The sequence below is a fragment of the Perna viridis genome, chromosome 10, assembly GCF_037379345.1.
Source record: "Perna viridis isolate PV_CMFRI_1.1 ecotype Kerala chromosome 10, ASM3737934v1, whole genome shotgun sequence".
In the NCBI taxonomy this organism is placed as follows: domain Eukaryota; kingdom Metazoa; phylum Mollusca; class Bivalvia; order Mytilida; family Mytilidae; genus Perna; species Perna viridis.
Window position 1 is genome coordinate 39,006,256 of NC_142454.1, and position 27,557 is coordinate 39,033,812.

The following is a 27,557-nucleotide window of genomic DNA, read 5'->3' on the forward strand; positions in this document are numbered from 1 at the left end:
AAGGTTCCTACTCCAATTGAATAGCACAGCAGGGCTCTTTAACATGCCAGGAACGTGACATCTTTCCCATCATGGTGCACCACTATCACAATACATTTACCTAATACTTATTTGGAATGTATCATATGTATAAAACACATTTAAAAGGAAATGACAAAAAGTCCTGAATCAAAGACTTCACTTATTGTAAAGAGTTTAATGACCAACTCGATGAGTTTAAATTCTTAAATATGAAGATTGCCATTTTCATAGCCAGTTTTAGCATTATTGTATTATAATACTGCTGCTCAACAACTACACATCATTTTACTGTATGCCATATTTTCATAAAAAATATTTTTGTTCCTGCCAAAGTTCAACTATCTAAATCCCCAGGTGCCTAGTATTGACAACTACATAAGACATTTATGTATGTGTTATCAAATGTTTTTCAGATAATCAAGATTTTTATGCTTTCACTAGGTTAATAATTGTTAAATAGGCTATTTTAAGATTTGCAAAGTTCACTGATCATACCAAAGAAAAAAACAACATCAAATTAACTCTGAATATTAATGCCTAAGCAGTTTACTTATTTCTAAAACAGTTACTAATAACGATTGTCAATACTAGTCCAATTAAAGAAGTTTTTATTCTATTGAACTTAAATTGTATTTGAACACTCCTTTCCATGCAGATTTATTATTGACAGTTAAAAAAACGAAATAAAAAACAGGAAAATGCAATCATTTTGCATCTTATGTAACTCCAGGGTACATGTTACAAAGCTATCAAACTAAATGTCTGACTTCAGTCATATCAAATTTCATGAAAATCCATCAAACCATGATTTAAAGGATATTGTGGAGTCCCCCCTGAAAACTCTACCAACTTAAATCATCAACACTGTTAGAAAATTTTGAATCAATTAGAAACATAAGCTCCTCAAAGATTCATTCAGAGGTTTACTCCAAAAAAACAAGAACCTCCAACATTTTTATCCTGTCTGATTCCAATTAAATCTTAACTAATTCCTGCAGATATAAATGTTTTAATAATCAAAACTGATAGATAAACACAGATTAAGTTGTTCAATGATAAAAACTATACAATTTTACCATCTGTCAAAATAAATAGGTGATTGCATATTAGACACTTCTAAAGTTGTTTTTATCTCAGAGATTTTGAAAGTACTTGGATAACCTTCAATACCTGAGAATATATTGAAATATTTGTTTCTTTGTAGGTACAGAATTTATCTGGAACTGTTTATGCTACTTAAAGACAATCCATATTTTGGCCAAATTTTAAGGAAAAGTAGGAAACAATCCAGAATTTTTTATTTCATTTTAAGTAGCAGTCTTTGTAAGAATCATGCAAAATCTGGAAAATGTGATGTATCTAAAAAAAAGGCCACATATTATTATTTTTGTGATCAAGTTGTTTTATGGGTCCATATTATGAAATGTGTAATTATTCATTCAAATCTGCCTGCTCTTAAGAGATAATCACATTAAAAATTCAATAGATTATATTGTATTTGAGTGCCATTTACAGAGTTATCTCCCTTAATTTTGAATTCTACAGTGCATTCTATACAATTTTTATCTCCTATGAGCACAGGTTATACGAAAAACCAAGTGTTAATTTCAATTTACTAAAGCATTTTAAACAAAATATCAAAAATAAAAATATGTAGGCTTTCCAACCATGTATCACATTTTGCATGATTCTTAGCTAGAATGCTACTTAATATAGGTACTGGGTACCATGTAGAAATCCAGTTACCAGGTACTTTGAGGAGATACAGAGGTACCCAGTTTACAGGTACTATGAGGTGATTCAGAGGTACCAGATAGTATTATGAGATTCACAGGTACCAGGCTCACAGGACGTCCAACTATGACGAGAATCAGAGGTACCAGGCTCACAGGACTACCAACTATGAAGAGAATCACAGGTACCAGGCTCACAGGACTACCAACTATGAAGAGAATCACATGTACTAGGCTCACAGGATTACCAACTATGAAAAAAATCAGAGGTATCAAGTTCATGGGTACCAGGTACTAGGAAGAGATTCAAATGTACAAGGTTCGCATGTAGCAGGAACTATTAAGATATTAAGATGTACCAGGCTCACAGGAATACCAAGCACTATGAAGGTACAATGTAACAGTTACCAAGTACTATGAAGAGAATCAAAGGTACCAACATCAGATGTACCAGGTACTATGAAGAAAATCTGAGGTGCAAAGTTCACAGTACCAAGAACTATGAAGAAAAACAGAGGTACAAAGTTCACAGTACCAGGTACTATGAACAGATTCGCAGGTACCAGGTCATACCAAAACCATATTTAAGACTTTTCTGATAACTGTAACCAAATAATGTATAAAGCTTCCCACTGTAAGTTTAAATCACTCTTCCATGTACATCTAAATGTCTATGTACCAAAAAACCACAGAAAAACCAGAAGGGTCTCAAAACAGTAGGCTGACACAATGACATTCTAATTATAAAATTCTTGTACCTGTTAGTACCCGATTACATATGCAAACAAATTAGAAGTTTATTATATACATATTGAATAACTTCTACACTAAAATCCATTAATTTTATCTCAATCAAAAACATTTTACAATTAAACTCAATGACATAAGTTATTTGTATCAAAATATTTATTCATATCAATATTTTGAAAATGTTTTCAATGCCACTACCCCAAACCATTAAGGAATGTACATTTATGCTTGTTTGTATTGAGATCATTTGTCAGGAATTTATCATGGAATAGATGTCATAATATTCTATATAGGCGACATCTATGCTTTGACCTGGCTTCTGAGAGACGACGAAGAAATCAGAAGGGCAAGAGATCTCAATAAAACTGAGCAACAAATTCACCCCCCGGAATGCTACATTGGTACCCTAATCTGCAGAAACAATCCAACCATTCAGAAAAGATAAAAGAATTTATTAGCATACAAGCCCAATCTAAATTTGGCCTGCATGTATTTGATAATTTTGAAACGGCCGAGAAAGTTATAAAAGAAAATGCATATCACAAAACATCAAATGACAACTGGAATTTTCTTCATTGTAAATAATTAAAAAATCAGGGTGGAGTGTTCATTAGACATCAATGTTTCTACTGTGAATGTTTCATGATTTTTTTTCGTCTATGGCATGTATGTTATGTAAATGTACATGGTAAAATGTATAACCGATGGAGGTTACTTTGCTTACAGCAAGTAATGCATATTTCGATAAACTCATAGACAGACAGATAAAAACAAGAAATCTGTGAGTGACAGCTCACTAGTGATACCCCCACTTTTTCTGTAAACAGGAAGAAGATGTCATATGAGTCTGAAAAATCAATCACATGATTCGTTATATCCATATTACATCTTGTATAAAATAACAGCAGCCTATGAGAATTCTGATATAAAAAAAATGTGTAACAGATTGATGGAATGATGGACGCAGGTAAAACAGTATACCCTACTCTCTTAACAGAGTGAGGTATAAAAAGATTTCTTTAAAAAAAGGAGATAATCTACATCTTCCTAATAAGAAGGAGGGAGAAGCATGGATGTACTAATAGCCCAGGCTTGTTATTGACAATAATCCAATTAAATACTAAGTCAACGAATTCTAAATCTAGGCTTAAAAATGGCTCTTTTGTACAGCAACTACCATGATTTATTGTTAAGTGACAAATAGACAATCTGATAAAAATCTGACTTTTATCTCACTGAACAAACATAGCCAACAGTGCAAAAAGACTGTCACCTAAATATTAGCATTATTTGTTATCAGTGCTCCAGGTTTTATACCTTTTCTGAATAGACTGGTACACTAAAGGCTAATTAGATCAAGAGGCTAACATGGGGTACCAGATTATAATTTGTTATAATGATTAATGTTCAAATTACTTGTACATGTATTAATTTTTTTACATACAAATTTTTTTTGAATGGATCTCTAGTTAATTGGTTAATTGATTGATTAACAAATGTATGCACTTTGTAGCACCTTCAAATAATATTTCAACCTCTTATCAATATCTTTTTTTACAATTGGTACAAACTTTTGTGCTTTTTTGTGTGTTTAAAATGACAGGTATTATATGACTGCTGGTTCCGTCTGATAAATATCTTAGTATTTAAGGTGCAACCACAATTTTAACAAATTAGTCCACCTAAGATCACGCATCGGAAACAGATTTGAAAAAAGAAATAGAACCATACAAGGATATAAGACATTTAGGTTAACAAGTACATCATCATGAATTTAAAGTTTTCCTATGAGTAGGAAGGGGGAATTTATCCTGTCTTAAGCTAAACAAAAGGGGGCATTTATGGAACATTTAGTTACTCCTCACAACATTATAGTGATAAAAGGGGAATGGCAATATGTTCAAAATGGGCTGTAACTCAAAAAGTACATTTTGGATTTAGCTGAAAATTGAACTTAACCTGTATTTTGAGGTACTCAACAACTGTGCAAAGTTTTTTTTTTTTTTTTTTTTTTTTTGGTGGGGGGGGGGGTGGTTAATTACATGTCTCCTTGTGACAGGATATAAGCACTTTACTTTCCCATGTTGCCAGAAAATCCCAATTTTTTTTTCATTCTGTATATTATGCAAAAAGGTTGGTTATGAGTTTAAAAATATGGACTGGTTATAGAAACTCTGCAAAAAATTACTTGCCCATAAAACTAAGTAAGTTTCAATTCAAGATATTTGTAGCTTTAGTTACCAAAGGTCAGTATAATCAATTCAGAAGAAACAAAAACTCATAAAACCACAATACATTCCAACAAAAAATTTTGAATATTGATTTTTTCTATTGTTTTTATTAATTAATTTACAGTATTTAATGATACCGTAAGTTGGTTTGGTTTCAAAGTCATCGTTATTTCAAATTAATTTTCATAGTCTGATATTCTTAGCAAAATTTACAGCATCACTAGAAAAAAAAAATAACGCAAGTCTGAGAACAGTTTTCATCCTAATTCTACAAATTCTAAATCTTCATTGAAGAACATAAACAACTCCACAAAACCATAAAATTTTTAGATGTCAAAATTCGGCTGAAGATAAAATTATTCTATTATCTGACCACAACAGCCTCCAGTAAACGACAACCGACAACCGGATCCTTCATGAGGTAACAATTTCATTTGAATATGAATAAACCAACAAATACCTCTTTACCATTTCTGCATTATCATTACACGAAATCAACAAAACAGTAGCTGAAATGAGAACCACTATAATAAATATTATTTGAATACCCCCCTGCAGAAAACTTTAAAATTACAATTCAAAGACATTTACTTTATGATTATTAAATGGTTGTACCAATTAAAGAAATGTAAAATGTAAATTTAAAAGTGTTTAAAATGTTTTAAATTGAATAGCGCTTACAAAAAACCTTTTTGGCAGATGACATAAGTGAACTTGTCAAAACGTTTTGACAGAAAAATGACAGTTGAATACAATATTCAAACTAATTCAAGTCTAGCTTGAAGAATTTAGCTGAGTAATAAATATCTGAGTAAGGAAATCGTGTAGCGTTAATTTGGAAGAGAATGGTATTCAGAAACCCTATTGTTATTGATGTCCAGAATCCCAAAGGTCGTGTCAACCAAATAGGGTGACCAAAGGAGACAAACACATGAGAGAATCTCATTAATTCCCTTCCAAAATCAATACATAGAACTAAATCAGGACAATTTATTTTAGTTAGTTAAACCTAATGACCTAAATCTGACTTCTGAATAAAGAAAAACAGAAACTCACCCATTTAACATGTTAGAGAACACATTAAAATGAAAATGTCATGTCATGTTTTCTACAAGAAATTAATACTGTACACTGTAAACGCTTTGATTTTCACAGTTGCTAATTTTTGCAGACATTCTAAGTTGTGACTTCAAAAAGATGATAAGTACTATAAGAGTTAAAAATTAATTTTGCAGTTTTTCTGACAACAGTGAAAATAGCGAAAGTTAAGTACTGTGAAAATATTCTAGCCAATAATTTTTATGTTTTAACAAAAATTGAATAAAAGTTCATAAATTCCTGAAAATATGTTCCAATTTTCTTTTCCTGTAGCTGTTAAGATTTGAATACCAGACCTTGTCTCATGCCTATTAATTTATCTGTGAAGCCACATAAAGATTTAGTGACTAATTAATCAATGATGGATGAAATAAGAGGTATTGCTAAAGTACAAAATGTCTTTTGGATCAGTTCTGGTAGTACAATAGCAGTTCATTACACTTTAACAGATGACAACATGACTCCAGAGTTTAGTGTATGATTGCAAGCAATGAAGACAAGACTTGATTACAGAGAGTCACTTTTATTTGGAATTCTCAGACAAAATCCTCATAATAAGAAAATTGTAGCCTTTTTGTGACAATTTCTAAAACATAGAAGTAGTTTTGTGTCTGCTTAGAATAAGAAATAAAGTCAATCTCATTACATATGGTGCAAACTTAACGGGACCACTCTAAATTATTCTTAAATAACTTCCTACAGTACTATTATAAGGTAAGTAATTATACCAGTCCTTCCTGAAGTTTTTAGGCTTCACAGTTTCCTGAAGCTGTGTATATATATTATACAATTCAATTTATGATCGTAATCCTTAATTCCCAAAATTTAGCTCCAATTTTCCCAGTACAAACGAAGCTGTATTTTCTAAGGCACTTTTTGTTAAGGCTTCCAATAGCTATTTACTAACTAAAGTATACTTCCAGACTCATTCTATATAGTTGGCAAAAGACTTCGGATATCGAATTTCCTTAAAATTCTCTTTAGCTATCGTTAACTGTCACTGCTTGATTTCACAGCAAACACATTGGCACAGTAGTATTGAAAATTGTATTATCTATTCCAAGTGCCATTGGATCCGACAAAAACACGACAAAAACACGTACTTCTTTCACAATTAAATGACAATGTATTTACAATAAAAATCAAAGAATATTTTACAGAAATTTTTAGCAAGACTTAACGTCATTGCAGAGGAATGAAAAAATAGCAAAATTTTAAGCATCAATTATGACGAGATTTTTTTATAAGAAAATAAAAGCCAAACACATTTCTTAAACCATACATGAAGAGGGAAAAAAAAGCTCATTTGAAGGATTACTTCCCTTGATATTTTCATTTTAAACAATTAATGTCATGCCATTTCATTTTTAAAATTGATTTTTTTTTCATTCCTAGTTTCATAATCTTTAAATTCTTTAATTGGAGTTATTTCCCTTCAATTATTGCAACAAATCATTTCAAATTATTCAAATTAGAAAATTTGACTCTTCAATAAAGTAATAAAATTTTCCCAAACAAATTAAGACTTTTTAATATAAAATCCATCTATGGGGCAAAAATTGCTGCTTTGCAGAGGTCAAATTTTTGTAAAAAGTCAAATTGTGTAACATAATCTATGAGGAAGAATAACAATAGAGCCAACCTTTCTACCCCAGAGTGGGGTGGATATCTCATACAAAGGAAAATTATTAGGTTTTTTCTGGATAATTTAAAAGATTAAGATCTGAGATTTTACAAAGAAACTGTTGTTTGAGGTAACTTTCCAGTGAATGACCTTAAATATCTGAGTAGTTCTAATTTCATTTAATTTGTGAAATTCTGTCTACTCTAAGTTTCTCAAAAGAGAAGAAAATTTAATTTCCAGAACTAATGGTGTAGAAAAAACAGAATCGATAAGGTGTCCATCTTCAATTGACCGAAGTAACAAATGGGTTTTACCTAATGTAATTCCGTCAACGTATAAATTTAGTCCTACTATCAGTAGCTTGAAAGATTTTATAGTGTTTGAGAAAAAGTTCATAAGATTAAGGCTTATAAGACAAAAAATGGAGTCAATATGTGAGAGGGGGTAATGACCAATCGGCCATTGTGCATTAAAGTTATCAGCTTAATGATAAGAAATGTTCCGTTTTTTTTGCTAATTGAAATATTCTTCTAAATGTTTGTACCAATTTAATTTAAGTATGTGTGCAGTGATTGTTTTACTCATTTTCAGAAGTGCCCCCTTCTATTTGATTCAGAAAGAAAATAAACCAATAGGAAACCAAAAAAAACATAACTTTTCTAAGGGAAACAGTTTGAATTCCAAGGTATTAAATTCAAGGTGACAATATCACTGGCATGGTACCTCTGTAACAGAAGTTGGGTAGTTGGCTCCACGTATTGGTTCATGAAACAGGGACATGTTCTATTATTGTACCGCGTGATCCATTTATCTTTCTCAACAAGTCACGGCAAATCTCAAGTAATCTGAATTTTTTAGTAGTAAAACACACTTAAATTAAAATGGTGTCCGTTAACACGTCTTTGTTCATTATTTGACTTATAAGCTTATTATGAAGAAGTGTCATTGTTCAGTTACAGTCCCGGAACCGATCTGCACAACTTTTTGATTGACTGATAACTGCTGACTGCTAAACTGACAAACGAAACAATGGAAAGTGTAAAATATAATGACTGCTCTGTGGTCATGTAATGCAATCACCGGTTTAATGGATTGGTTTGACAGATCAATGACTGATCAGAGACTGATCGGTGACTGATGACTGATCACAATTTTAGTTACATGGATTGGTTCAGGTACTGTACCATGGATTTTATCACATTTGTTGTAGGGGGCTTTCAGAGGTTACACTTATTGAAGACCTAACACTTACTTCTGAAGGTATTTTTGTTTTGGAATTAAGGTTGTATGCTATTCATCTATTGGGGTTCATCATATCTGATCCTCTTTCTAGATGTTTGTAAAACCTCTGACCTTTCTGTATCTAATTCCTGAAGTACCAAGAGGTGCACAGATCCAACAAGGGAAAGATCAAATATGGAGTTAATTTTAGCTTACATTGACAATATGAACCTTGTGCTAAGGTCAATCTGTAGGCATATCTTGATTTTTATTCTATCTTGACAATCAAAAATTTCTAATTTTAGGTCTTAAAAAATAAACCTATTTATCTCATGACCCAGTTTTTTTGTAAAGATCACGAAAGTCAATCATACAAAAAAAAGCACATTCTTTATTGAATAGATTTGAAGTAAATCAAAGTCATGAATGAAAAATTTTTTTTTCATTGTTGAAACCAGCTGTTTGGTAGATTGCTATCATAGGAATTGAATTGGAGGTTACATTTGAAATGTCTTAATAATTTTTTAATTTTAGCAAGGAGTCAGAAAGTCATACTTTCATTTTCATTTTAGGAAGAGAAAGTCAATACAGTAAAACCTTTCATAACTATACATTGAACAATCTGAAAACCTGTCCAAACCAGACACCCTAACTACATACTGAACAATCTGAAATCCTGTCCAAACCAGACACCTTAAATATACACTGAACAATCTGAAAATCTGACCAAACCAGACACTTAAACTATACACTGGACAAATCTGAAAACATGCCCAAACCAGAAATCTTCACTAAACGCTGGACAAATCTGAAAATCTGTCCAAACAAGACACTATTAAACTCTTTTTAAATCAATATAACGTTGGTAATCTGAAAACCTGTCCAAACCAGACCATTTCAATCAATATAATGTACTTCAAACTGTCTAAACAGCCATTGAAAAATTTCTGAAGTCTACAAGGGGTTCAGATTAAACAAGTTTCACTGTTTCAGATTAAACTATATGTAAAGATCTAATAATTTCATAATAAGTATGAAAAAATCATATCAGATTTTATACCCTAACCTACTTTATATCGTATTTTGTGTAAAATGTTGAAGATCTGAGAACTGCAGTTTAATATTATTTGAACTTTATAAAATAATGAAAGCAATACTGCCCTGAACAAATGTTCGTGGAAAAAAAATACAGAGAAACTACAGTGTGTCCGATTCTATGGTAGAATGGTCCAAGTTAAGAGAATAGTAAGGTAATTAAGCCACACCATGCCAATTGTGAGTACAAAACCTACTGAATCAGTTACGTATCAGTCCCTGTAAGAATCAGGCAATGGGTAAAACAATTGGAATGAAATAACTCATTGTACTTTGACAATTTGTACCTTCAAAATTAAGAAATAATGATTTTTCACATCATTTTGGTAAATTAAGTAATAATATTCATTGAAATGCATTGTAAAAGAACAATTCATGGGGAGATAATTCTGCCAAATATCTAAAATTCTTAAAACTTTCAAAACATATCCAGCGATGCAGAGAACAACAAGTGGCAGTTAGAAAGTCAGAAGACTCATATTAGATCAGTTGGTTTTCACATGCATGTTTTAGAATTTTTCTATTTCGCCAGATTTTTACATGGACTTGTACTTAAAACCTTTCAAACCAGACAATCCAGTACTGGACCTAATTAACCTTCGGAGACTTTAAAACATTAATTAACACCGGCTGAAATCAAAGATAATCACACATACGAATACTTATTGTCAAACTAGTACTCCCGACCCAGCAGTGTTTTGTTTGGACGTTGCGATTAGATGGATTAGTGTCAAGAGACCTACAATGCATTGTTTTCCTTGTCAGATGAACGAGATAGACAAAACAAAATTGTCACTATGTATAATTGATTAGAAGTACAAATAAAGTTATGACAGTCTTATTTGGTTTCATTGGTGCATGACCGATGAATATGGTTGAGATTTAGTACCGATTTCATATTCCACCCACATGTACCGAGTTAACGAATACATGCTTATCTGGAAATCATGAAAAAAGAGACTTCCAGAAAGTGTCTGACCTTTGTTTCATACGAAAGAATTCTTTTTATCTTTAAGACATGAAATTGTTCTATTTTTTTCCCTAGGACTCTTACCATGTAGGCATACAGGAAAGAATCGTTTCATCTATTAAATATGATATGTTTTTTTTCAATAAGTCTTACCACATACATGCATCTGGTCTATGCTCCTGATTTAAGATTGACATGAAATGGTTCAGTTAATGCAAAAGTCTTCCCCATTCCATAGTTTTCAGAAGATAGTATTACAGTACTCCTCAAGGTCTTGCGGAAGTCTTTACTTGGAATTTCAGTTTCTGAGTTTTATTTCACAAAAAACTTGTCGCAGGAATGATATGCAAATTCAATTTTCTATAATGACTTCATTACTTATGACTAACAATGATTTTGCTTTCATTTAACTTAACTAACTATTTGTTTAAATAAACAAATGGGACAAGAATCCTGATAAAAAATCCAGAAAAAGCATAGTCAACATTTCAAAAAATGGCTTGAAATATAGAAGAAAATGTTTAAATCTTGTCTCCCTCCATTTCCTGTTTGAAGTGAAATAGACAAGAATTATATTTCTTTTTCCAAATTTGTCTCCAGAAAAACAAGACGAGCAAATTTCTCAGCAAGATGAATATAGAATTCAACTATAGAAGGCAACGCAGTTCAAAAGAACAAGCCTTCATAAGAATCAGGCAAATGACAAATGCACATCAGTTAAGACTTCTCTGTCTGAAATAAGCACTATTTATCCTCTGTAATACTGGAAAATTTGGAAGTTGGGAATTTTTTCATAACTATGTAAAAAAATTTAAGTTTTTGACCAGAGTTACCTGCCCCCCAATCGTTCATTTACAGTGACTTTTGATGAAATTTTAACTCATTTTACCAAAATAAAAAGAGAAATCAACTCATAAAAGTACTGTCACAGGGTTGGCAAATTCAGACCTAGTTTCACCAACTGCCAAACTCTAACAAAGACTGACACTCAAATTTTAACAATGATAAGATAGATAATAATGATTAATTGGGTTCAGTTTATCAAGATGTGCTAATCTGAACTACCTATTCACAAAACTTTGAATTAAATCATTTACAGTCCTATCGACACGAAACTTGGTACACAAATCAAGGAAGATATAGTACTTTTAAAGTTTGTACCTCCAAAAGATATAAGGAGTGGGATCATTCAGCTGAGAGGATCATTAGTTCTTGTAACACATAGACTTATTTTTAATTTATATTATTTATAACTTAGGAAAAAGTCTCCTTTTGAATATATAGATATTCAATGGTAGACCTACTGTTCGAAATTCTAAGGGGTCCAAATTTACTCTCAAGAATGAAAGTCCTGGACTTATGCAAGTTTCAATTCTACAGTCCACTTCAATAAAACCAAAAGACCTTAATAAAGTGTCTATGAATAGAGTTGCAAGTCCAGGACCTGAATAAAGGAAATTTCAATGATCCTGAAGTTCAGAACTTGAGGGTCCCAGACCTTGACCCACTGCTATTAATTCAGCCCTCGACCCCATTCTTTAATGCATGCTCTGTTTATATAAGCCTTGAAATTCCTTCAAATCCAACTTAAGATGGATAATCTAACACAATGCTTCTAACTGTAATGTACTATTACATTGGGGAAGCTTTTGTGCATGATCACTAATACAGTGATTTAAAGAGGTCTTCGGGTCATTATGGACAGGTGCTAAGGTAATTAACAGGTGATGACAGGTGACTACATGTAATCTCAGTAAAACTGTGTTTGAGTGGAATTTCTTTCCTTAAAACGGTAATGTTTTAAAATCATGGTACAAAACTATAAAATCCATTAAATGCAGATTGCATGCATAGATGGATAAAATTTTGTCCTGATAATGCAGGTCAAAGGTTCACACAAAAATGATGACCTTTCCTTGGCAGGAGTTGTGTTACTTTTACAAAAATTTGATCATAATTTAAAACAGAATAAATAAAAAATACATAACATTTTTTTAATGTTTCAAGTCAACCAAACACACAACAGGCAACAGGAAGTTCAAACAAAGACAACCAAGCAATGCATTGTGGGTAACCATTGTATTTTGGTTGACCCCTGGATAAATCATGTCTCCCAGCATAATCCTGACAAATTTATGTAAGAAACAAACTTGAATTTATGTATACTTAGATTATAAATCACTTTTTATAGTCCATGCGGAAAATCTTTACAACCAGCAAAACATGGGCTTTGCATAGTCTTAGATTAAACTCTTTATAAGGTATAAAACCATGAATGCTTAGATTTAACATCAAAGACCACTTAGGTGAGATTTCTATAATTAAACACTATGAACTTTAAATATTTCTTTTAAAGCTTGGATTGGCAACTCTCTTGGCTATGCTATAAACATTGGTCTTTAATTTCCCTTTTCAGTACTGTTGCAGCTCAGACCTTTGGTACGGGGCCAAAATGTCTGACTTAACAGTCAATCTCAAAGTTTGTCGACCACAGAACTTTGATTTATCTAAAATTGCTTCCAAATTGCATAATCTTGGGCACATTATCAAATTCTGAATTGTTTTTAGAGACCCAACTAAAGACCAATTAAATGGTAATCCTAGTTCAGTTCCACATTACAATAATCTTAAAAATATACCACACCAAAATCAGTTATTCTAGTCTTAACACCTGGGCCGCCATGCAGTCAAGGAATTGACTGCATTTCTAATGTATTAAATCTTTAAGCTTGTGATAGAGTTTAATTGCAGCTCAACTTTCTAACAGAGAAACTGTAAAGTAAATAATCTACACATTTGTTCTTTGACAAAACAACCCTAATCAACTGATAACACACTTCTACTTCACATTTATTTTCATGTCTATACTTCAAATACTTGAATAAATAGAATAGTATCCATACATTTAAGTTTCATTAGTGTTGTATCCAGAAATTCTGATATTCCAATGTTTGGGTGGGTTCCTGACTGGCCTAAGAGTAAACCTGATCCGGTGATTTCCAGTAATTTTCGATAAACTAAACCAAAATTTTCAAGGACACAAAAGAGGGGTGGGGGCATCCACTTCCGAAACACCAATCTTAATTAACAACAGGATGCTGACATACTGAATAGATGAAACTTATCTACTTGAATATATAAATAGCACAGTACATATATGACATGTGCAAGCAATTGACAACATATTGACTCCTGTAATTGATCCTTATTACTTCTCATCTATCACCACATAATAAAATATTAATATATAAACAAGAACAAAAACCTACAATTCATCAACTCGGGAGACAACAATACAACAAAACTTCATATAAATGTAATTAGCCAATCAGAAAACAAGATTACTGCATCAACATACCACATCTGAAGCACTCTATGATCAATCAGTGGTCTAACTAATTACCAGAGTAGAAAGTTAACAACAAAAATCAAAAGCCTTGTTTATCATAATATTTGAAGTGTTTATGTAACGTTCATCTTTTGCATGTCCAAAAAGAAAAGTTAAAAGCAGATCAGCTGCGCTATCAAGGCTGTTTTCACCTCATATCAAAAACAATATGAAAATGATCGGCATTCCATATTGACGAACTTGTCAAAACCAACAAGCATTGTATGCAACAGATGCCACACGCGATCATGATCCTGATGTAATTGTGATGTAATAAACAAAGTGCTAGCTCAGCGAAGGGAACACCTGCCTGCCAAACAAGGGAAGGAAAAAATAGAAGGAGAAAATGCAAACCCTCACGATGAAAACAGGAGATGAAAGACTCTGTGTCATTCAAAATGACAATAAATAAGATCACCCAGCTTTTGATTCAAACAAATTACATCATGTTTGTAGTGTATTCGCAGCAACAAATACATCACACATGCACGAAACTGTCAATTAAAATACCAATGTACGGATTTATGAGAAACATTAAAACAATGACTTGTATCTTAATGAACCAGAGACGTATCACTTATATCTAGAAAATATCGTCAAAAGGATCAGCCAGGCATTGAATTATTCCTAATTTACTCAAGTCTGAGTTTAATTCTTATGGTATGAGCGTAACTCTTATTTTAATTCTCATGGTATGAATGTAAGTCTAAGTTTAATTGTCATGGTATAAACCAAAGTCTGATTTTAATTGTCATGGTATAAACCAAAGTCTGATTTTATTTCTCATCTTAAGAATGTAAATCTGATTTTTCTCATTGTAAAATGTAAGTCTGCTTTTTGTAATGGTAAACATGTAATCCTAATAATGGTCATGGAAAAATGCAAGTTTTCTTTCTCATAGGAAGAATAGACAATAAACCTGATTTTTTTCTCATGGTGAAATGTAAGTCTGATTTCCAGACTTATATCAAACATATATATTCAAGGTACACAATAACAATTCAAGAGTCAAAAAAAAAAAAACAATTTTACACCCAGACTTTAAGAGCAAAAACAGATTACATGTTACATAATACAGAATAGACAATGCCTATACACCCAAACATACATGCCAAAGCCGAAGGTAGCTCAAGTTTCATTCAAATAAGTTAAACTGTTTACAATCCCCTAAATGTCAATTTATCAGAAGGTATGCTAAAAATATTTTACCTATGCACATTCAAATGACTTCATTTCTTCAGAAAAAAACAATGGAGTTTTTCTTTCTTGTCTGACGAGCAAGATTGCAAAGGAACGTTAATAGCAAAATATAAACCAGGTGGCCTTTCATTACATAATTTGAATCGAATCTCACACTAGTTTAGCGATCATGTTTATTTAAACTGCAATGTAAGATATTGTAAAACACTATTTCCAATGTTCAGGGGTTATGAAAAATGACTTGAAACTCCATTGAGAAAAGATACAGCAATTAAAGTTGTAGAAGCCGGAGATAAATCAATGAAGAATCCCTAAATAAAATCAGTGTCATAGATATTCAATTATTTCCCAGTATTTTTGACTCATTTGAAATAACTGCATGTATATATTGAAAAAACACATTCTATGTTTAGTACTAAGTTTTTTGTGGTTTTCATATTTAAATCTGGGTAAATAAACCTTAAATTGGACTTCAATATTATGTGTGAAATTTACTCACACCTTTATCATAGTGTTGAAAATGTTGTGCTCACACAATATCTAAGCAGAAAAACAGACAGACTAACAAATAAGTGAACATCATCTGAAAACCACCAATTAGAGCAATTTGCAACCATTATATTCCAACAACCTGTTTTATCCAAGAAACCTTTTTTATACAAAGATGTGTCTGATTTTTCAGGTTACTTGTTTTAAAAAAGCATGGTACAAAAAGTATGTTTGATTTATCAGATTATAATAAAGAGTAATCAAGGGAATCAAGGTTATAGAAGTAATCAAAGAGTAATGAAGGGAATCAAGGTTATAGTGGTAATCAAAGAGTAATCAAGGGAATCAAGGTTATAGTGGTAATCAAAGAGTAATCAAGGGAACCAAGGTTATAGCGGTAATCAAAGAGTAATCAAGGGAATCAAGGTTATAGCGGTAATCAAAGGAATGTAATCTAGGGACAAAGACCAGACATGGAAAACAGACATACACAACAAAGAACATACAGTAACTAAAATCATACATACAAAGTAACAAAAGCAAATGAGCAACTCGGACTCCTCTGAAAACTGGGAGCATGGACCAGGTGCACCGGTAGGGTAAGTGTCCTCTGTTTTACTAGAAACACCCACCGAGTTGCTCATAAAAAGTCAATTCTGGGGTAGACAAACGAAGAAAGGAAAACTATGACCCGTTGAATAAATCAGTTTTCATGGTGCAGATGGATACACCATAATGATCCACAAGTTCATGATGACGACCATAAAACTTCTGTAGTGATGACTTCAATCTTGTAGCAACATAATCCAGAAGCCTTTTTGTTAGAGTTTTAGCATGATACAAAAAGTCTGCCTAGTTTCGGCAAGCTCTGGCATAATGCATGAGTTGTGATATGAACACTCCATATGCAGGTGCTGAAGGGATGATGCAACAGATGAAAGAAAAGTTGACAATTTTGAATGAAAAGTCATCACGTTTGTTGTAAAGTTTGGTCAATAGTTTACCAAAAAGCATGATGCTCCAAATTCCACTGTATAAAAAAAAAGAATGAACTGGAATACACCTGAGGATACAAAGGTCCGTTTGATTTATCAAGATGTGCTTTAGAAGGAAAAGTATGAACTTAAAATACAAGTATACAGGTCTAGGACTTTGTCTTTACAAATAATAGTAAACCTGTTTACAATATCATTCCCCTGATATTGAATGAGATATATTTACAAAATTTTTCAAGGTTTTTCCTGATATGTACATAATAGACCTAAAATGTTATCATTATAATCAGTTAGGGCTCTAGAATAGTGAAACCATCATAAACTGAATCATAGTTGAAGGACCACTTTTTTGTAAGCTTTAAGAAAAATTATGGTCTTCATGGGTTCAAAAGACATAAAAACCTATACCAGGAGATTTCAAAATATGCTTGAGTTAGATTGTTTGTTTGTTTGTTTGTTGGGGTTTAACGTCCGAGCAGCAATATTTCAGCTATATTCAGACAATGAACATGAAATGGATGATAAAATGAACATGAAATGAAGAAAAAAAAGGATGGGTCACAAGGATAATAGGGTCGACAAATTTTGATTGCCACTGGAAAAAGTGGGATGAGTAAGGTATGGCAATTTAGCCTCCTGTGGCGGAGCGCAAAGGTTCCTACTCTGGGAGAATACCACAGCAGGGTTCTTTAACGTGCGAGGAACGTGGCATCTTTCCCAACACGGTGCACCACTATGGTTTGCGGTCAGGTTTTCCGTATTATAGCCTGACAACCCCAGCATGTAACATGCCAGGGGTACCCCATTCCACCACCTGGGGCACACATCCCAGTTGCTCTGTGGGCAGAGCGCCTAGCCCCCGGCTAGGTTTCTGAGCACTATTTAGTCGCCTTTTACGACAAGCTTAGCGCTGCAGCAGGCCTATTCTTTTAACACCCGGACCTGCACAGGGCGCTTGAGTTAGATGGGTACCTGGTATTCAATTTATGGAAGTTTCAGTTAAAATAGGTTTGACTGTAGTCCTTAAGCTTGAGGAACAATATTTATGCTGGTCAAAGGTAGAAATAATCCTATTCTCAATATTTACAGAGAAAATATATTGTATATCATAGCAGATTTAATCTACTCATTGCCTTAAGCCTTTTCTTAGCGCATATAGATCAACAAGATAATCTTGTCAAAATTCCGCAAATGAAAGAAAACTACATTCAAAACAGAAATCTTCCCAATCTTTTTCCCGTGTCAATGTTTGTTGATCTAATCAAACATGGTGAGAAAAATACCCTTATTTGTTTTCAGTACCTATTCAAAGCTGTATATTAGAAAAACCAACATTTATTTCTTCTCCTTCATGGGTTACCTTTATAACATGGGGTACAGATAAACATGTACATGTATCCTCGGTCTTTTATCACAATCCAGTAGAGTTATATAAGTGTAAATTACTATGTAAATTTTGTGGCATTATATGAAAGCGCCTTACCGATATCAGTGACCTCTGCATATATCGGGTTACTGGGTCAAGGACTATTTGCATATTTGCTGCATGTTTCTTTTGTACAGCAAAAACAAGGCAATTTGTTATCGTAATGGAAATTTCACCACTCACGAAACCAAATACTTATTTTAAAATGTAGAATTAAAGATCAAGCATTGATTACTTTCTTTTTCATGCGTTCATTTTGATCGCATTGATTTTATCAAGAAGTTTCATGTTAAAGATTGACTTTATATAAATGTCCTTTGCTTGATAGTCATCAAATATTGAAAATATTTTAAATTCTTAAAAAAATTGAACATATACATTTCAAACAGTGCTACAAATTGTCAGATGAAATTTGTATGAATTTATTCGCTTAAAAGTAATTAACATGTTCTCTATTTTGAAGGATGACAATTAAATCTTTATTGCATAAGTCCATCAAATAATTAGAAGTTTCTTAAAGGGACTTTCCATATACATGTATGTGAAAAACCTAGAGGGAGAGAATAAGGTTGGTGTTGTTTTTACTTCAAATTTCATAGGAAAGTCAGAGATTTCTTGGGGTAATGCCTTCAATTTAAGAAAGAGTGTTCAAGGGAACCAAGATTCTAGCGGAAATCAAAATAACGTAATCCAGGGACAAGGACCAAACAGGGAAAACAGACATACAAAACAAAGAACATAAAATAACCAAAATAATACATAAAAAGTAACATAAGTAAATCAGCAACTCAGACCAAAAAGAATGAACCTGCAAAAGACAATTTCACAAAAAAATTGTACCATATTTTCTGGACTATAAGTCAATGTGAATCATGTCTTTCCAGTTAAAAAAAAGAGTTTGTTAACATTTCTTCTAGAGTTTGTTTACATACTTTAACGGTTTCAAAGTTTCCAAGTTTTTATTTCCACCATCGTATTCATTCATAAAGGATAGCGGCAACGAGCAATAATATTCAAATTCAAACATCGGTTTGACTGTTTGAGTGACGGCTTTCTTTGATTGCAGTTTACCAAAAATTTTGAATTAAAGCAATCAAAGGTGAACTAAACAAAACTAATGAAATGACTAACCTCTAATAGATGCTCCGAGTCTCCTTCATCCCTGTCAATTGTGGAACTTGTAGTCCTGATAACTCCTAAATTAGAGAAAGAAAACCATGAAAGAATTAAGTCTGTATTTCTCGTAGTCTCTTGTTTCAACATTTTCTACAATTAAAACTGCTATAAGTAAAACATGTCAATTTGCTTTTGGCTAATGCTAAGTACAGATTGAGTACTACCCAAGTTAGCAAGTGATAATTTCCTGGCTATTATTTAAAAATTTACTTTTATGTTTCAAAACATTTCTATCAACCTGACACTTTATGTCCAGTGTTAATTGGTTGTACCCAAATTAAGCTGGCAAGTGAAATTTTATTTTTGGCAAGTTGAAATGGAAAGTTACTTGACAAACCGGCAAGAAAAATAAAAAATATTTTTCACATACTGAAAATGTTACATGAAAACAAGCAAAAATAACAAGTCATTTCTTCAAATTATTTCAAATTTCAAAGGAAAACAGTTTTTCCTTCAAATTTTCTCATTTCCTAATGCAACAAGACCAAGCTTCTAATGGTTTCCATTTCCAAAGCCCCCTTCTCATGATCTACCAATGACCGATTGATAGTTTAACTTATACAGTCATTGATGGGTACTGTACTCCAAGTAATTTGAAAGAACTCATGAATTTCATTGGCTATTACTTTCAATTTTTTTATGTTTCTTAGTAAAACCATAAGTGTCAAATTCCCAAATATCCATGGCAACTTTCCTGCTGAAACCACAAAAGTTGCTATAGCCATGAATATTTCAGGGAAACAAACAATTTATTAATCAAGAATTTAATAACAGTAAACGTAAATTTCCCCTTCTACAACTGAACCCTGCATCTTTGTCCTAATAAATAAAACCAATTTAATATTTTGACTTCAATGTTTTAGGTAAACAGTCGATATACAGTAATTTTTATGTGGATTTCATGGTGGGTGGTAGTGTTGGCTAAGGGTTGCCATATATTGAACGGAAGAAAGATATCATTTGAAGAAATCTGAGCCCTTAATACACCTTAATATAAGAGGAACATTCATAATCAAATATAGTCGCATTTTAGATGCAAATGGTAAATTGTTCAGATGATGTAGGCACCTTCCGAGGTTCGGATGTCTTCTTTGGGAACAATACAGTTATATCATATGAAAATTTAGTACGTCATATTTCTCACAAGCAAAGCTTACCTCGGCTACCTAATTAATTGTTAGGTGATAATTTATATGAATTATAAGCCCCATAAAGTATTTCTTTTCCATGCATTTCCCATTACAGTAGTAAATAACAAAGCAATGCATTTTGTTGGGGGTATAATGAAGAGAAAAAGCTTATTCTGGACATGAAAAGACTAACAAAAGATTACAGACACACGAAGCAACAGAAAAAAAAGTCCAGGCCTCCGCCAACATAGTATTAAATTTTCTCGCTATGATATTGACTCAGTCAAACAAATTTTAGAGATTTTAAAAGACAGAAAGGCTATTAGCAAAAACTCTTTTATTTACATTTACCATAAAAAATGAAACCGAAGATTTGCATATGTAGACAGTGCCCTTTGTCAATAATTTATCACTGCCTAAGAAGGACCTCCACGGCAGCTTTTAATCCCTTACAACTGAAATACATACCCCCTACTGTTGAAAAACAGAACACTCTGGCATTCACCAAACTAATCCTTTGTGCAGCATTTCTCAACAGATTAAATATTCTTTTCTTGTAATTTCTTTATTTCTAACATTCATCTTTATATATTGAAATGGATTAGGATCTCATCTTGTTGTATGAGTTCTTCAAGAGCCCTCTCTTTTGAAGAATTGAATAAATCCCTAAGTCAAGTAGGAATTGATTTTAAAATTATATTTTTGCTATCTAATGCTGACTCAGCACTTTATAAGATATCTCGTGGTGATTTGATGTTTTACTGCAATGGGGGACAATTAAAAGTGCATAAAATTCATGAGGATAATTCCCTGTCTGCATCATGTAAGATTTATGTTCAGATATTATTGCCTTTATGTTTTGAGGTCATAGAATTTAGGTCTGGAACAACTGTTATCAAGCTTAGTCCTGCACTCACAAAAAAAAACTGAGAAGTCTTGAAAAATAAAAACAGAAATGAAATTCAATCATAAATGACAGAAGTCAATTACAAAATCATTAGAAACTGCCAATAACGACTTTGTATTTCAGTTATGAATTTTGCTGCGATAAAATATTTATACAATTCCTTTAACTGAAATTATACTTTTGGGGGCCACAATCATATTCAAGATTACATTTTGTAAATTTGAACATGGGAAGTAAAGAAGATGAAAAAAAGACTATTTCTAAATCTTTTGCACCTGTAATTTACAGGTAACAAGAATAAGATTAACGACCCTGGGTTCAGGTAACAGCAACTGAATCACACCTTTTCCGCTAATTTCTCAAAATGTCAACAAAGCCTAAAGATCTGCATGTATAAAATTAGCATAAAATTGAATACTTAGAACATATCTTACATGTTCAAATGTGTAATAAAAACTTCAGATATGGCTCAACTTCCGAATATAGAATGCTAAATTTGAATAAAATTCTCACAAACAGTGGTATCAAGGACATGAAATTTGTTGTTTTTTTCTTATTTAACGACAAATGCTTACTTCACTTTTGTCATAATGTAAAGTAAAGTTTAAGAAGTGTTGAAACACCTGATAAGTTCACTATGATATAAGTTTGTAGATTTATGAGGTATCAGCTACTGTTTAGGTTTCATGAAAATCTGTATTGCTTTTGTTTTCCTCTAACCATTATACTCTTGTAATTTCTGCTTCCAGAACCAACTGTTTCAAAATCTTCCCCTTATTTTTGTTCATTTTTTATGTAATTGAGATTGTATTGTAATGAAAATCAAAAATAACATGAAAACTAAACTATACACTAGAAATTGGAAGACCAAAGCAGTATTCTTAAGTTCAACAAAAACTCTGAACCTTCCATCTGTAATAAAGTTAGATACAGAAATTAACATTCCCTTTATGGAAACCAATATAAATAATTCAACAGATTTTCTATCCCTCAGTTGACTTTAATAAAATTGTCACCAATGATAGAAATAATCATTCTAAAGCTCGGTAGAGGGACTATAGATGAAGTCAAATAAAAAATTCAGAGGTCAAGCAAAATAGACCATGTAAACAGAGAAAACCAATAACAGAAGGCAACACACAGGAGCCAAAAGTCAAAAGACAGAATCTAAAATTGTTAGGTTAAGGTAAAATCTCTAAGTATAAGTCTTATTATGCCATATATTACATGGTCAACAAAATCATTTATAACCATCAAAGGTTAGCAAAGTTATGTTGTTACTGGCTTAAATGTTTCGCACACTTCCATGACAAATATTTACAGTTAACTTGAGAAAACCAATAAAACCCATGTTATAACATTTTCATAACATTACGTAAAAATATTTAAAAGATCTCAGAACAAATTAACTGGATTGCTTTAAACAACTGATATTCTGCTTGTTGATCTTAATTTTCTGCTAATAATGACGTTCTTTGTGCCTTTTAATAATGGATTACATAATTTATCAAATAATCAATTTTTATTGACATAAACCTCAACAATTTTAAATGGACTTCTTAGCATTATGTCATCGATATGAATATAATTATAAGTCACATGACCTCTGTCTTTTGTTTCCTAATTTGTTCAAAGTGTGATAATTTCATAAATGAACTTAAATACATTAGGATTTTATGTAATTCTAGAGGGCATGGCATTTGCATGTGTGAAAATCTATTTGTTGAAATATGATTAACACAAAAAAAGGGGGTTGCCAAAGAAGGTGGAATAAATGCATGTAATTTGTTTTCATATTGAATCACAGAGTTTTATTTCAAAAGAATGAGGATTTCAAGCCAAAATCAGAGTATTTATATTATTGTTACATGATGAGTACAGAAATGATTTTATATTGCCACTGACATTATAAAGAATTGAAAAACATGTATATTGAAATTTAACTTTGATTTCAACCATTTCCATAATTTTTGAAGACATTTTCTTTGTAACAATTATTTTCTGCTGAAGAAAAAACAAAAACTAATAGACAATTTTTTCTTAGTAATCACAAAAAGACCCCAAGGGAGAACTTAATTCCAATTTGTGACTGAAATGAGATAGCTCTGAGAGAAATTTCATGTTCAACATTTCCTTCCCTTTTATAGACGGAGATATTTCTCAAATGTCTTTCACCCTCTGGTTCTTATCATGGAAAAATCCATATACAACTCATCGTTTGACGACGGGAAAACCGTTTGGAAAATATCTGCCGATGTTGAGAGATAAAATTACCGCTTTTCAAAGGCTGCGGCTAAAACTGCGCTGTCTGGTTTTCCCAAATACAACCTGATTGGAATCAACAAGTGAAAAGATTAACATGATCTACCAGGGAAATAAATATCATAGTTTGTTCTGTCTGACACCATTTCAGTGTCGGAATTACTAATGGAACTTTAACAGAGTGCAAATTATCCACGGAATATCATGCATTTAAGATTGGCTATAGGAAATCACCATTACTTGTGGATATCACAAATCAATGTTGTTTTTTTTTTAACTGGAAGAGAACTCAGAAACAGAGTCATGAAAACTATGACAATAAAAATCATTTGCTTTCAATACATTAAAACAGTCCTCTACAAAAGTCACTTTTGGAGCTTTTTCAAAACAGCAAATATCTAATTCTCAAAAAATATTGCAACACCATAGATGTTTTCTACTAAATTCAAAATTGACAATGAACAAGATTGAAAGTGGCACTTGGAAAGAAAAAGCAGAAAATTGAAATTGGCATAAATGTCAAAATTAACAAGTTCATTGTAAGAACTCTGAATGCCAGTAAATAATGTGAAAAACATTGCAAAAAAATCATGCCATCAATTTGCTTGGTCATCTGTTTACACTGCACCTGCTGCAGACAAGTACTTATCTATTTATGTTTATGTAACAATCTATTTAAATAATAACAAATCAATGTAAATTTCAAACTCATGTACATTTCATGTCTGTCAGGTGTTTAAAGGGCACCTGTTTCATTCATGAAATTGACAATGAAACAGCAGGAGTACCCAATGGAAAGGAGGGGCTCATATTTAATCCCACCAAAATATTTATTATTATGATGTTGCAGTAGATACTACAGATTTAAAAACACATTCAAAAAATGCATAAAATATCATACTGAAAAAAAAAAAACAACAACTCAAGGTTACAGAGAAGTAATTGACTATAGCTTTCATACTACAAATTTTGGTTAGCAATTATAATCCTCAGAAAACTACATTTATGCTTTGTTGTCGTGATTTCTTCAGTATTTTCATTTCTCTTTCTCATACACTACCGGTAAACCTTGTCTATGCTTCCAGTTTTTTTAGAGGAGTACACCAGCTCATTTACTTGGTTTTTTTTTCCTATATTTTGGTTATTTCATGTTTTTTGTTGTATGTGTCTGTTCTCCCTGTCTGGTCTTTAACCTTGGATTATATTCTTTTGATTTCTGCTCTAATCTTGGTTCCCTTGATTACTTTTTTGATGCAGGTATGTACCTTAGCTCTTGTGATTTATACTTTGTCGTTTTGATTTCCTCGACATTTTTGTTTCTTCATCCTCATATTCTTGGTTCAATATGGTAATTCCCCGAGAGGTGGTTTTTATAGCCTTGACTATCCTTACAATCTCACATGACTGCCCTTAGCGAGGATTGTGTTACAGGTAGTAGATGTCTGGTGTAGTTGGAGGTAGCGGAGCCCAGACTTTGGGATACCTGACCAAAGAACTTGGTCAGAATATGTCCTACTAGAGGCTGGGTTGCTCTGTTTGATCATGCAGATGAGTACTTATTTACAGTACAATTTTATGAGGTATATCTGATTAAAAGACCAGGAAAATCAGCATTAAGACATAAAATTATGAAGGTGTATTACAGCATAGCAGCACAGGGGGTCCATGTAATCATGAACAAATTGAGATTTTATCATCCATTTCTCATCAAGGATCATTAAAACTCTTCCTTATTACAAAATATATCTAAAATATAAAATCTTTTTTTGTTTTTTTTATCCTTGAGCACCAATGAAAATATACCTTACTTTTTTCATCACAGTGGCTTAAAAATTTTGCCAGACAATCTTGTCAATACTTTAATGCATTCATCAATGACCAAAAACTTTCTGCACCTATATGAACCATGACAGTTATTTTTCAGAAAATAAAAGTTAAAGTTCTTTCCCTCTGTGATTCCAATTACTATTTAAGAAAGTACCATACGTCTCATAAGTGATGCGTCTCATAAGTGATGCGTAATTTTATCGCTAATTAGAACCCAGAAAATTACACAACATTTGTCAGTTTAATTTTGATATTCAGAGCAATTTGTTCTGATTGACGGAACAAAAAAATGTTGTTACTGGGAAACCAAATAAACAAAAGATCCAAAGCATGCAGCAGATGGTATCTCAATACATATCTGGAGAATGGTTTATCGATACCAGGGTACCAGTATTTCTACAAGCAGAAACCAGACATTGGCCCAGAAACAATAAGCTAGGTAAAGTTTATCAATAATTCAGATTTATTTTCTATCTAATACAATACAGAACAGATTAATGACTTGTGCAATGTCTACAAACAGAAAACAATAACATTCCAACTCTGCCTTTTGTATTAATCCTTTTGTGAGAAACCTCAAGATAAAATGTTTAAAAGCTAAATGAAAAGCTACTTGAGGGCTAATTTTCAAATTGGAAATAGGTTTTGTTTTATTAAATGTCTTGGTATTCCATTTATTTTTTTTTTTTATTTTTTGGCATGTATTTTCATGTATGATCTGTGCTTCTTGCATGGGTATAGTATCATGCATAAGTACTTTACCCTAGCTACAATTTTTTTGCCTGACCCAAGGCAGGAATTTCTGGCCTCGGTATATACGTCTTGTTTCATTTCCACTTTCAGATTATTTTTATGCTACTGGGTAATATAGAGTCAACCTTTTTTCACTGTACTTGTGTATAATGTTGTTTTGGGGACCAATTGCAGCCTGCCCTAGGGGTGGAGTAGGGTTAAGTGGTTAAGGCCCTGGACCCTTTAATCATAAGAATGACACTGCTTTGAGTTGGAGTCCCATGTGTGTCCAAGTATCTGAGCGCATACCTTAACACAGGGGTTTCACCGATTTTTGTTTTGCGACATAAGCAAAACGGTACGGTCATGAATCTTGCCATTCAGGAGCAACCATTTGATTTCTATTGGGGGGGATAGGATCAAATTTTTTGTCCTGGATATTTTTTGTGTTAAGACTATTTTGACTTTTTATTTTATGATTCCTGCCTGTCTTGGATTTTTTTCCAGATATATATAAATATGACAAATTGAAGTGTTTACAAAAATCATATCCTGATTTGTAACAATGGATGCATTTTGTCTTTTTTTTTTCAACCCGAATGGTTATCCTGGATTTTTTTTTTTTTACCATAAGCTACCATCCTGCCTTTTTTCAAATTTAATCCTAGCACCAAACCCCCTCCCCTAACCCCTAAAAATCAAATGGTTGCTCCATTGTTTAAAAAGATCCTCAGAGCTTATGTTACCTGTTGAAATATTCATCAACAACAAATTAAATTTATTGTTACTTATTTTATCATGTTAAACACATTTTAAAAAAATTTCCAAGTAGTAAATTTTCCATTTCCATGAACTTGAAAAACATCAAAACAGATTTAAGAATAATTGTTCTCATTTTACTGCAACTTTTGAAGACTTCTGTCAGAAATGTTGTCAAAAGAAAGAAGGAAGTAAAACATGTAACAGTACATGTAGCACTTTAAGAACCTCAATGATAATAGCCCTTGTATGGCTGATTATCAGTTATTAATAAATTGATTGGGATAAACAAATGGAGAGTTACAATGACATATTCATCTGTTTACACTCTATAATACTACTGTATGAGTGTTTCCAGATATCTACATCAGAAACAACACATGTCCAAAAAATGATGTATACAACTCAATTAAATGCATGTGAATTCTTTCTGTGCAGCTGTGTTAAACTCCAGCACACCCTAAAGTTTGAACTGGTCACAATAATTTCCTTCAGTGTTTTCTGATGTGACCTAAACATTGGA

The 27,557-nt window shown here is 32.2% G+C and overlaps 1 protein-coding gene across 11 annotated transcripts in view; it reads right to left on the minus strand.

Moving 5' to 3' along the window:
* Positions 1-27,557, minus strand: part of LOC148605700 (protocadherin Fat 1-like) — a 134,654-nt gene that overhangs the window by 62,050 nt on the left and 45,047 nt on the right. For all 11 annotated transcript variants that reach the window (XM_088550703.1, XM_088550704.1, XM_088550702.1 and 8 more), the window contains one exon: positions 19,373-19,437. In XM_088550703.1, coding sequence (XP_088406829.1) covers positions 19,373-19,437 — 65 coding nt within the window. The remainder of the gene's footprint in view (positions 1-19,372; positions 19,438-27,557) is intronic.